Here is a 12,320-nt window from a genome sequence, read left to right as displayed (position 1 = left end):
CAAGTGGCCTTGGAATTAGAAGAGTATTTCTCTTAAAATGAGCAGGCAGTGATATCACTACCTCTTTGACAACTTACTTGTACTGAGGCTTTAGCAAGCATAGTTGGGAAGGAAAAAAAAGTATTATGATGGAAATGAAGAAAGTTACACATGCTGAGATTACATAGAAACCAGAAAAGAATCTGTAGATGAATAATTAGAAGTTGCTGGAGACATGATCAGTATACAAAAGTCAATTGCAAACAACAGCAAAGATGCCCTTATACAAGAGCATCAGAAAATGAAAGGAGTCTTTCAAGTGTGTGGTCTCTATGGAGAACATAAAACCTTATTGAAATACATTCAAAGACTAAATGTATCGGTAAACCATGTTTATTGTAAGCATCAATAATGTAAAGATACCAACTGTCCCCAAATTGATGTTACAGATCAAATAAAAATTCCCAGAAGTTTTGGGCAACTGGACAAGTTGATTCTAAAAATGCATTGATAATCAAAGGTCCAAGATCAGACAACATACTCCTGAAGAGGAAGAATGAGTTAGGGGACTTGCTTTGTCCGTTGGGAAGACTTTTCTTTTAATCAAAGCTGTGCTGATAAAAGAACTGTACTGTGGATGCAGGAATAAACAGAACAGTGGTATAGAATAGAGAACCCAGAAGCAGACCATGTATAGATGGACATGATAAATGATAAAAGTGGCATAGATCAGTAGGTAAAATAGAGATTTTTATTCAATAAAGTGTGCTAGGGAGATTTGTTATTCATACAGAAAAAAAAAATGAAATCAGATCTCTACCTTACGCAAAGATCAATTGTTGGTTATTTAAAGACTTGTGAAAGGCAAAACATTAAAAATTTTGGAAGAAAATATGAGACAGTGTCTTTATGCTCTGGTGGCATGGAAGTCTCTTTTTAAAACAAATGTAGGGGCGCCTGGGCGGCTCAGTGGGTTAAAGTCTCTGCCTTCAGCTCAGGTCATGATCCCAGGGTCCTGTGATCGAGCCCTGCATTGGGCTGTCTGCTCAGCGGGGAGCCTGCTTCCTCCTCTCTCTGCCTGCCTCTCTGTCTACTTGTGATCTCTGTCAAATAAAATGTAAAAAGGAGGGATACATTTAACTATTAAAAGTAACCTTTTTTAAATTAGAAGTCACCATAAAGAAAGCAAAATGACAAGTCACAAGCTGGGAGAGAAGATATTTGCAATAGTATAACTGAAATACAGGCTAGAGTAAATAAAGGGTTAAAAAGCAATAAAAATACAATCTAGACTATATGAAGGCCTACAGAGCAAAGAGGAGATACAGCTTAGTAGAAAAATGGGGAAAGACATAGAGACTGAAATATAAATGATCTATGGGAAAGTAGTTGACTTCATTAATAATCAAGGAAATGCAAACCAAAAACTGCAATGAGATTTCATTTTAAGGCCTCCACACTAGCAGATTCTGACACATTTGATAGAACGAAGTGTGAAGGGGGATTCTTTACACCAGTAGAAATTACGCACTGGTAGGAGGGTGTAAACGGGCACCTCCTTTTGAGAAACATGTCAGCATGAACTGGTTTTGAAATTTCATCTAGTTATTCCATCTTGAAGGTACACCCTTATAGGAAGTTTTGCTCATGTGGCCCAAAAAACATGTACAAGAGTGTTCTTAGCAATAATGTACATAATAGCACAACCAACAACCCAGGGAAACTACCTAAAGGTTCATCAGCAGACAATGGGTAAATAAATGTTCACACCGTGGCATACAGCTGTGTAAATGTATTACAACCATTCCAGAAACAGTCATTTTTATTTTATTTATTTATTTATTATTTTTTTTTTTAAAGATTTTATTTATTTATTTGACAGAAATTACAAGTACACTGAGAGGCAGGCAGAGAGAGAGAGAAGGAAGCAGGCTCCCTGCCAAGCAGAGAGCCCCATGCGGGACTCGATCCCAGGACCCTGAGATCGTGACCTGAGCCGAAGGCAGCGGCTTAACCCACTGAGCCACCCAGGTGCCCCAGAAACAGTCATTTTTAGAAACATAATACTGAGTCAATATCAGTTAAAAAATGAATCTGAAACTTGGGTTAAAAACAAAAGAATGCCAAGTTGGTGCAGCCTCTTTGGAGTCCAGTGTGGAGATTCCTCAAGAAATTAAAAATAGAACTTCCATTGCACTACTGGGTATTTACGCCAAAGATACAGATGTAGTGAAAAGAAGGGCCATCTGTACCTTAATGTTTATAGCAGCAATGGCCACGGTCGCCAAACTGGAAAGAACCAAGATGCCCTTCAACAGACGAAGGGATAAGGAAGATGTGGTCCATATACACTATGGAGTATTATGCCTCCATCAGAAAGGATGAATACCCAACTTTTGTAGCAACATGGACGGGACTGGAAGAGATTATGCTGAGTGAAATAAGTCAAGCAGAGAGAGTCAATTATCATATGGTTTCACTTATTTGTGGAGCATAACAAATAGCATGGAGAACATGGGGAGATAGGAGAAGGGAGTTGGGGAAGTTGGAAGGGGAGGTGAACCATGAGAGACTATGGACTCTGAAAAACAATCTGAGGGTTTTGAAGGGGGGGGGTAGGAGGTCAGGGTACCACGTGGTGGGTATTATAGAGGGCACGGATTGCATGGAGCGCTGGGTGTGGTGCAAAAATAATGAATACTGTTATGCTGAAAATAAATAAAAAATAAATTTAAAAACAAAAACAAAAATCAAGGTTCCTTTAGAAAATTTTTTATTCAGGGTATCTGGGTAGCTCAGTTCACTAAATGTCTGACTCTTGGTTTTGGCTCAGGTCTTGATCCCTGGGTTGTGAGATGGAGCCCCACCAGACCTTGGGCTTCACACTCAGCAGGAAGTCTGCTTGAGATTCTCTCCCTGCCCCCCTGCCTTCCCCCCATCTCCATGTGTGTACTCTCTCAAATAAATCTTTTTTTTTTTTTTAAAGACAACTTATTTATTCAGTATATATTTATTGCGGTTCTGCTGTGTGCTAAGGTCTGAACCTAGGACCTTAGTGTTTAATGAGTAAAACATCCAAAAGGGGCATTATTAATTAGTTGACATGACAGGCTGAGCAGGGAGCCTGATGTGGGGCTTGATCCCAGGACCCTGGGATCGTGACCTGAGCCGAAGACAGACGCTTAACTGACTAAGCCTCTCAGGCGCCCCGATCCTTCTTTTTGTAGGAAATTTGTATTGCAATGAGAAAAGTTGTCTGAAAATAACCCTCCTTCAAACTCAGTTGTCTGGAGAAAACACTAGCTGGGAAAAGAGGGCTTCTTTCACTTGCCCCACCAGTAAGTGCTTACATAAGCTCAGTTACCCCAGAACTGTTGACTCTTAATATCAGTGGGAACTATAACATCCTGTGGGTTCCAAGGTCCCCACGTCTTGGTCATCTGGTCTTCTCAGACAACTCCTATAGTAGCCGGCTTCCCAAATTTGTGTTTTCTGGCACTAGGACTGTTCTACTCCTGACGAAGTTGCTTTCATGCTTTTATGACAAAAAGTGAGAACAATAGAAACAAGAGGGTGAGGCACTTCCATTGGCATACAGATCTGCACTGCTCGCCGAGCAGTGCTCTGGTCCCCCTCTGTGTGTAATCATAGGAGGATGAAGGAGAGTCATGCTTTCATTCCTGTTGTTGATATGAGTTTTCTCTTACTCCAATAAAGCCTGTTCTTAACTCAGTCTATATGATATGGTAAAGTTTATCTTGAATCCTGGTACATTCAAGAGGACATGCAGAAGAGATTCTTAGTATATAGTATAAGGAGTTCACATTTTGTAGCTGCACTACAATGCTGTCGAAGTGTTTTAAGTAGTGGGGTTAAGTGATCTAAAATACATTTTAAGATCATTCTTGTGATTGTATGGCAAATGTATTACAGAAAAGAAGATTAGAAGTAGAGAATGAGTTTGGGAGCTGTTGAGTAGTTCAGATGAGAGACCATGGTAACTTGGACCAGTATGAAGGTAATGAAAATGGAAAGTTCAGGATATGTTTTGTGACAAAAATGGAGAAGTCATTGATAAGTTGATGTGGGGTTATAGGAAAGACAGAATCAAGTTAATTCTTAGGTGGTGCTTGATTTGAGCACCTGCACAGATGATGTTGCCATTTGCTGAAATAGGGAAGATTGGGGGAAAGAGATAGGTCTTTTTAAGTGAGAATAGGGGTTCCTGTGTGGTTTAGTCATTAAGCATCTGCCTTTGGCTCAGGCCATGATCCCAGGGTGCTGGGATCAAGCCCCGCATCGGGCTCTCTGCTTGGCAGGGAGTCTGCTTCTCCCTCTCCCACTCCCCCTGCTTGTGTCCCCTCTCTCACTGTATCTTTCTCTGTCAAATAAATAAATAATATCTTTAAAAAATAATATGAGAATAAATTGAGAGTTTTGTTTTGGACAAGTTAAATTTGAAATGTCCATGATAGAGCCAAGTAAAGAAGTTAGATAGGTAAGTGGATATGGGAGTGTAGAGCTCTGAAGAGTGGTATGACATGAAGGTGTGCATTTTGGGCTTACCAACATAGGATGATTTAAAATAATGAAAATAATATGTATTAAAAAACTTGCCGGCAGGAGTTGCAGTATGAAAATGGTATTATAGGTTAAATGAGTTTCTTATTCCTTTTGGAAATAACCCCAGAACCCCAAGGAGAATGCAAAACAGAGATGTGTGTTGTATCTTTTTTGAAATGTAACAACTGAAACTTCAAAAATACGTGGAACGCATTGTTCAGAGTCCAGTCAGGAAAGAGGAAGCCAGTACAGGTATCTCAGACAGAGGGGATTTAATGGAGGGGATTATTTACAAAAATGTGGGAAGAGGGAAAGAGAGAGGAAGGGTAGTGTCAGAGCCAGAAACTGATACCATCGCTGGGCTGGCACCGTTGAGCATGCACCTGTTGCTGCATTGCTGGGGGTGTGGTTACAGTTGTTTCTGGTGTGCTGAAGGGGCTTTGCCTTGGCCAGGCTGGCTAACACTGTATAGATGATTTTATCCTGGTTCATGGGGTCTACAGTCATCACTCTTAACCTAGTCAAAGGAACTGCCACCAAGGGATACCCTGTTGGAGTGAGAGGCAGGATTTTTCTTTTTCTTTCCTGCTCATCTGCCAGTGTTCATACTGACAGATAACCAACAGCAAAGCATCTGGAAAGGGCGTCTGGGAAATGATTTGTAGAATCCCAGACCCCACTGTATGGAGCAGAGTACAGGTGGGGGTTGTGGGTTTAAGGGGGGGAAAATAATAACTAGAATACGCTATGGAAGGCAGTGGTGGTCAAATTGAGGTTGGCTGTGGATTGGGGATTTGATTTTACCCTATTGACAGGCCAGTAACTTAGCCCGTCACTGGTTCGTGGAAGCTGGCAAAAGATATGAAACCTCTGGATTGGAGAAAAGTGTCGTATTATCGGCAGTGCAGGAAGCAGCGTGAACACCAGCGTGTTTCTCTCAGTTCCCTTTGTCCCGAGAGTCCCCAAGGGCAACGCACAGGGCCTAGGAGTTCATTATGGAGAGAGACACTGAGCCTGGAGAACATGCAGCTTTTATAGCAAGCAGGAAACAAGCCTGCTCCTTGTCCCGGGGGGGCACATTACCTCCTCCTTTCTGGTTGCTCACTGCTCAAAATGGCCCCGGTCAAGGTGGCCAGGGCCTCGTATACTTAGCACATCCAGCAAGGTGTGTGTAGGAGCTCAGAAATCCTGGAGGAATGTCCCTGTCCCTAGTGTCTGAAGGGAAAGACTGGATAAACATTTTGGGGTAACATTACGGCAGGATGGGGCATCAAGCTGGTGTGTTAGCATGGTAGCTTGCTATTGAAAGCATCTGGATAATAGACTCTTGTTCTGTTTCTGTAAAACGAAGTTTTATCAGTTTGGGGGATGGAACTGAAGGTGTAAATGAGGCCTATGTCCATTTGGAGTGGGCCGTACGCTGCAGTGTTCCGTAGCGGGGCTGTATGCAGTGTAAGGCCAAGGTTGGTAAGGTGCGCTCTCCCAGATGAGGCACAGAGAGAATGTACACGTGCACACCTGGTGTGAGCGAGGGCCTTCAGACCAGTCCTGTTTACTCAGACTGAGAGTTTGCCGTCGCCTCACCTCCAGGTGAGGATTTTAAGGGACCCAGAAGCCTGCACTCCACTTACCGTTGTAGGTGGTCTCTGTGCTATATACACCCAGCTGTGCTGGTTTCCTTCTGTATTCTGCAAATTAGTGAGCCTCAGTTGATGGAAAGGGCTATTATTTGTGACTTGTCTTGCTGTCAGTCTGAGTGTCCCGCTGGTGCTTATCAACTCAGTTGTCATGCTAGTGTCAGAGCAGGAATGAGGTGAAGACCTGGACCGTGATACCTCAGTCCCTGCAGAGAAAGTGCCAGAATAATGAAGGGCAGGAAGACGATAGTGCACTGTCTTGTTAGTCTGCTGGCCCGTGTTTTGAGGCTTATTCTCTCAGTGCACTCTCTTTGGGGTCTCCCAACTGAGAAATCTCAGCGACAGTCAGGAGGTCCCCTCTACATAGCCCTCTGTTTCTGGGTGGTGTGGCGATGTGGTGTCCCACTGGTCCGAGCCCTGGGGCACTGCACTAGCTCTTTATGGTTTCCCCATCCTCTGCTCACACTTTTGTAAATAATTCCACTTTAGCACCTTTCTGGAATTACCCAGTTTGTGCCAGTTGCTTCCTGCGGACGTCCTGACTGATACGCTTCCTTTGGTCTTTTACTCAGAAGGATGGTTGAGAACAGAGCGTGATCTCCGAGTCGTCGTCCTAGATGTCTGCAGCCTGGGATGAAAGGTGCAAGCATCCAGCACCTTGGCCCTGGCATGGATCCCTAACAAACCGTGGTTAAAGATGCACATTTTGTGTTGGACTTGAGTATATGTGGCTGTTTCAGTGGAGGATGGTGAATGTGCAGACATTACTAATGCTATGATATTAGTAATTGTATGATAGTTGTTGTGTTTATGTTAAAAAGTGGGAATGGGGGTGCCTGGGTGGCTCAGTGGGTTAAGCCTCTGCCTTCTGCTCAGGTCATGATCTCAGGGTCCTGGGACTGAGCACTGCATCGGGCTCTCTGCTCAGCAGGGAGCCTGCTGCCCCCCCCCCCACCTCTGCCTGCCTTGCTGCCTACTTGTGATCTCTGTCAAATAAATAACTAAAGTCTAAAAAAAAGTGGGAATGGTATAATTATGGGCTCATAATTCTTATCAGTGGTACCTGATGGAGAAGGAGCAACGATAATGCTGATATCCAGCAATGTCTTTTCTACCCCAATGATCTTTTATTTTTTATTTTTTCTCATTTAACAAATATTTATTTATTTGTTTGTTACAATTTTAAAAATGATGTTATGTTAGTCACCATACAGTACATCATTAGTTTTTGGTGTAGTGTTCCGTGATTCCAACGATGTCTTTTAAACTCTGAAATGGAACTCTGGCTACCCGCTAGTCCATTGTGCATGGAAACACTGTCCTGGGAAAGAATCAAAACTGAGAGAGAAAAATTATAGTTAACCCTAGATTTCTCAGTAATGACTTCTAAAAAGGTAAACGTTATAATTTTGGAAGGGGTAAAAATAATAAGACTTGTAAAGCAGGATGATCAGCCATACGTGGTACATGAAATGAATTCTGATATGTTACATATTCTAATGTTTCTTCTCACTGGATAATTCTTTTTTTTTTTTTTTTAAGATTTTATTTATTTGTCAGAGAGAGGGAGAGAGAGCGAGCACAGGCAGACAGAATGGCAGGCAGAGGCAGAGGGAGAAGCAGGCTCCCTGCCGAGCAAGGAGCCCAATGTAGGACTTGATCCCAGGACGCTGGAATCATGACCTGAGCCAAAGGCAGCCGCTTAACCAACTGAGCCACCCAGGCGTCCCCTCACTGGATAATTCTAATCCCTGCGTAGAGGAATCTTATTAGCTTATTGCTTCTTAGGAGAGGATGTAGAAGGTGTTGTGAGAACAGAAATGTGCATCTATAGAACTGAGGCCATGAGAAAAAACTGAACAGCGTCAGTGGTGACGGGACCAGCGCTACAGCTGGGCGAAGGTCCTGTTAAAGGACTGCCAGAGACAGCTGGGAACTGCCTTACTGTAATTCTGGAGCCCAGAGCTCAGGAGCATGTGGTCAGGTTGCAGAGTTAGCCCGAGAAGGCTGAGGGTGATGAGGGAGGGCTGTGCTCATGGCTGAGGATTCTCGGAAATGCTTTGCAACGGTATCGTACGCTGCAGAATGCCAAGCCTGATGAGGTTCACCTGCTGCGTGGCGGGTATCCAGAAGAGACTCTGTGTTGTTTGTGCAGATTTGTCATCTGCTACCGTGGGACGTCCTTTTGAGGGGATCCGAAAGTCTATCTTTCTGTTATTTGGATGGTGTTGCTAAACTCTCTGCTTTGTCTCTTGGTGGCCTTGATTTTCCTCTCCATCCTTCAGATCAGTGTTTTCAAACCATATTTATTACAACTCATGTGTAGATTATAAAATCAAGTTTGTGGTAGGCAAGCAGCAATGAAAGATATAGAAAAAATAGAAAATATCAGACTGCCACACATCTAGAAAGGGGAAATAATTGTTTTGTGACCTCCTTTGTATTCCCAGTATAATATGTATGTATGGTGAGATATATGTAAAGCCCTATAAAGATGATTACTGTTGGCCATGGTCCAATTTGTAAGGCACTGTTTTACATCAATCAGGCTTCTTTGGTTGAAAAGATTGCATGTGATTTCTGTCAGCTTGAACTACTGTTGACATATTGATACAGTGGTCCTGCACTCTGAAAATCTACATTTTATTTATTTATTTATTTTTAAATATTTTATTTATTTAACACAGAGAGAGAGAGAGAGAGATCACAAGTAGGCAGAGAGGCAGGCGGGGGTTGGGGGAAAGTAGGCTCCCTGCTGAGCAGAGAGCCCAATGTGGGGCTCAATCCCAGGACCCTGGGATCATGACCTGAGCTGAAGGCAGAGGCTTAACCCACTGAGCCACCCAGGTGACTCTGAAAATCTACATTTTAAGTAGCTTATATGCTATAATTCATTATTGTTATTTAAGTAGTCAGGTAGTTAAGACTTCTGGTGATATGGCTCTCTAGGGAAGAACTTGGAGCCCCCTCATGTAAGGTATACACTAAGAGGCACACCTTTTAATTCTAACCCAGGACCTCTGGCATTGAACTTTCTTTGTTTCATGCACTTAAACCTCCCTCCAGGTGACTTTGATAGTGCCTTCTGGAGGAATTCTGATCTCCCTCCTCCTTGTGTGTCCCGGAGTCTTCTTTCCAGGTGGAAGACTTCTCACTCTTCAGAGCGATTCTGTCTGACTTCTGGTCATGCACCTTTCTGTCCTGGCTGGCTTGGAACCTCCCTCCCTGTGTGTGCAAATCCTCGCCTTTGTGAGTGAGATCTCTTCCTTCTTCTTGTGACATTGAATACTACTCCATTTGCATTTTGGCAAAGAGCTGCTGAGTTTAGATCATAGATGAAATGTGACAGTCGCTGTCATCTGTGAAGAGGACAGACTAATCGGAAAGATCCAGAGAGGGTTCACTAAATTGTGCTCTACAACAGACTAAATTGGGCACAGACAAGAGACAGGTACAGTGAAGCAACAGGTAGAAGTGACAGGTTCACAGAGCAGAGTTTCAAGTCAGCAAGGAGATTGTACATCAAGAGAAAGAACAAGGTCAGGTCTAGCTGACATGTCAGGGCTGGAGAAATGGATGTTCCTGGTTCTGTCTGCCGCCGAGTTCATTCTGGGGATGCTGGGGAATGGGTTCATAGTGTTGGCCAATGGCAGCAGCTGGTGCAAAAACAAGACAGTCTCTCTGTCTGACTTCATCATCACTAACCTTGCTCTCTCTAGGATCGTTCTCCTGTGGATTCTCTTGGTTGACTGTGTTTTAATGGTGTTCTCTTTCAAAGTACGTGATGAAGGGATAGTGATGCAAATTATTGATATTTTCTGGACATTTACAAACCACCTGAGCATTTGGCTCGCCACCTGTCTCAGTGTCCTCTACTGCCTGAAAATTGCCACTTTCTCCCATCCTGCATTCCTCTGGCTCAAGTGGAGAGTTTCTAGGATGGTTGTATGTATGATTTTGGGTGCCCTGTTCTTATCGTGTGTCAGTGCCCTATCTCTGATCCAGGAATTTAAGATCTATTCTGTTCTCAGGGGGATCGATGGCACAGGGAATGTGACCGAGCACTTTAGAAAGAAAAGAAATGAATACAAAGTGTCCCATGTTCTTGGGACTCTGTGGAACCTGCCTCCCCTAATTGTGTCTGTGGCCTCGTACTTTCTGCTCATCCTCTCCCTGGGAAGACACGTGCAGCAGCTGCAGCAAAGCGGCATCAGCTCCAGAGATCCAAGCACCGAGGCCCACCAGAGAGCCATCAAAATCATCGTCTCCTTCCTCTTTCTCTTCCTGCTTTACTTTTTGGCCTTTCTGATTACATCCTGCAGTTATTTCATACCAGGAACTGAGATGGTCATTATGATCGGAGAAGCAGTTACAATGTTTTATCCTGCTGGCCACTCATTCATTCTCATTCTGGGAAACAACAAGCTGAAGCAGACGTTCGTGGAGATGCTGTGGTGTGAGCCTGGCCTTCGGAAGCCTGGATTCAAGGGACCTTTTGCCCCCTAGAGTGACCGAGGGCACAGACGAGAGCCTGGGAGTCCTTTAGTCTGGCTCAAGGCTAAGGGCTCCTCCTGATCCTTTCGTGGCACCAATTCTGTGACACCAGGAGGAGAGAGACGCGACTACATTGTTCTGGCCCACTGGGGACATGTCTCTTGGCTTTTCTTTGTGTGGTGTTTTGGAGAGGGTGAAACAGTCTCTGGAAAATGTCAGTATAGTAGGAACACTCACTATATAGATGTAGAGCTATACTTTAATAGCTATCAACCTAATGAGCTGATTCCTAGCTTTAACTTCAAGTTTATATGGACAGTCATGAGCTAATGTAACTAGGACAGTGTAATGGATCTACGGGGAAGAGAAGAGCTTTGCAGTTCCCCAGACTTGGGTTTGAATTCTGGTTCTATTTCCAAGACTTTTGGCCGTTGGTGAGTTACTTTCATTTACTTTCTGATCCTCTCTTCCGTCATTTTAAAATGCGGACGGTGACACTGACTTCACAATTCAGGAGGCAGCGTGGCCAGCGTGCTGTGTAGAGCCTTCGCTCGGTGAAGCGGGCATCTGACAGTGAATTGTACAGCAGGCGCAGTTCCCACGGGAGATGAGTTTCCACACGTCCTCTGTGCGAGGACAAAAGCAGCGGAATGAGAATCAAGACCCTTGGCCAGTAGGCTCCAGTCCAGTCCGGTGGTGGTGATTTCCCTTCAGGACTCTTGGTGTTCCTTTATTGTTGGGCTGAAGTAAATTGCCAAGTAATTTTTTTTATTTTTTAGATAGGAAAAAAGTCCAAGCAGTTTTTCCTTTTTAAACTAACCATGATGCATGTGAGCTTTGAAAACTTGAGAGTTTAAAAAAAAAAATATATATATATATAAGCAGTTTTTGTAAATTCAGTACATCATCTTTTAATACAGTTACACAGGCATTGATTAATTTCCTATCACTAAACAGCATCAAGAAGTCAATGAGAAGATTATTATTATGATCATGAAGAATTCTTAGACTCATGGGTATATACAGTTAGGTCCCATGGAAAATCTGAATCCAGCTTTCTGTCACTAATGGGGCTGTCAGGTGTAGAGCATTGTGGCTACGAATCTGGGCCCTGAAGGCAGATGGCCTGGGTTCTAGCCCTGGCCCCGGCCCCCGTGAACTGGGTGACTTGTGGGAAGTTTCTTCACTTCTGTTTCACCGTCTTCATTTGTAAAATGGGATTAGTATGTCGTTGATGGGGTTGCTGGAAGGAGTGAGTGAGTTACCAGATGAAAAGTGCTTAGAGTCCCAGGGAGAGTAATCCATAGCTATTATTATTTTTATTATTTTGAGGAATGAGTGATACTTTGACATAGCATTAAGGATCACCATGCTACTTGGCATTTGGTCCTATGTAACCAGAAATTAATTTGGGGCTTGTTCTGGGATTTCTATATTCATTTTTAAAGTTACAGAAATAAATGTCTTTTGGTTTGCACTGTTTGTTTTCAGATTGATACTTGCTTCTTGAAGCTGCTGTGTCAAAAACCAATGATATACTACTATATGTTGGCTAATTGAGCATAATAAAAAAAGGAAAATTCTTAGTTTTGACATAAAATTGTCTTTCAGAAAGGTATCTATTGAAACTTAAAATAATTGTTTAAT

At 43.2% G+C, this 12,320-nt stretch overlaps 1 protein-coding gene across 1 annotated transcript; it reads left to right on the top strand.

Annotated features, from left to right (window-relative positions):
- The first annotated feature begins 9,734 nt into the window (after positions 1 to 9,734).
- TAS2R3 (taste 2 receptor member 3) lies at positions 9,735 to 10,707 on the top strand. Its single transcript, XM_059395597.1, has one exon. The coding sequence runs from the start codon at positions 9,735 to 9,737 to the stop codon at positions 10,683 to 10,685; it is 951 nt and encodes a 316-aa protein (XP_059251580.1). The 3' UTR covers positions 10,686 to 10,707.
- The last annotated feature ends 1,613 nt before the right edge of the window (positions 10,708 to 12,320 follow it).

The sequence above is a fragment of the Mustela nigripes genome, chromosome 4, assembly GCF_022355385.1.
Source record: "Mustela nigripes isolate SB6536 chromosome 4, MUSNIG.SB6536, whole genome shotgun sequence".
In the NCBI taxonomy this organism is placed as follows: domain Eukaryota; kingdom Metazoa; phylum Chordata; class Mammalia; order Carnivora; family Mustelidae; genus Mustela; species Mustela nigripes.
The sequence above is the reverse complement of the archived record's forward strand: the minus strand, read 5'-3'. Positions and strand labels throughout refer to the sequence as shown.

Excerpts from the sequence above, each read along its gene's own strand:
- TAS2R3 (XM_059395597.1), top strand. The coding sequence starts at position 9,735 with ATGTCAGGGCTGGAGAAATGGATGTTCCTGGTTCTGTCTGCCGCCGAG.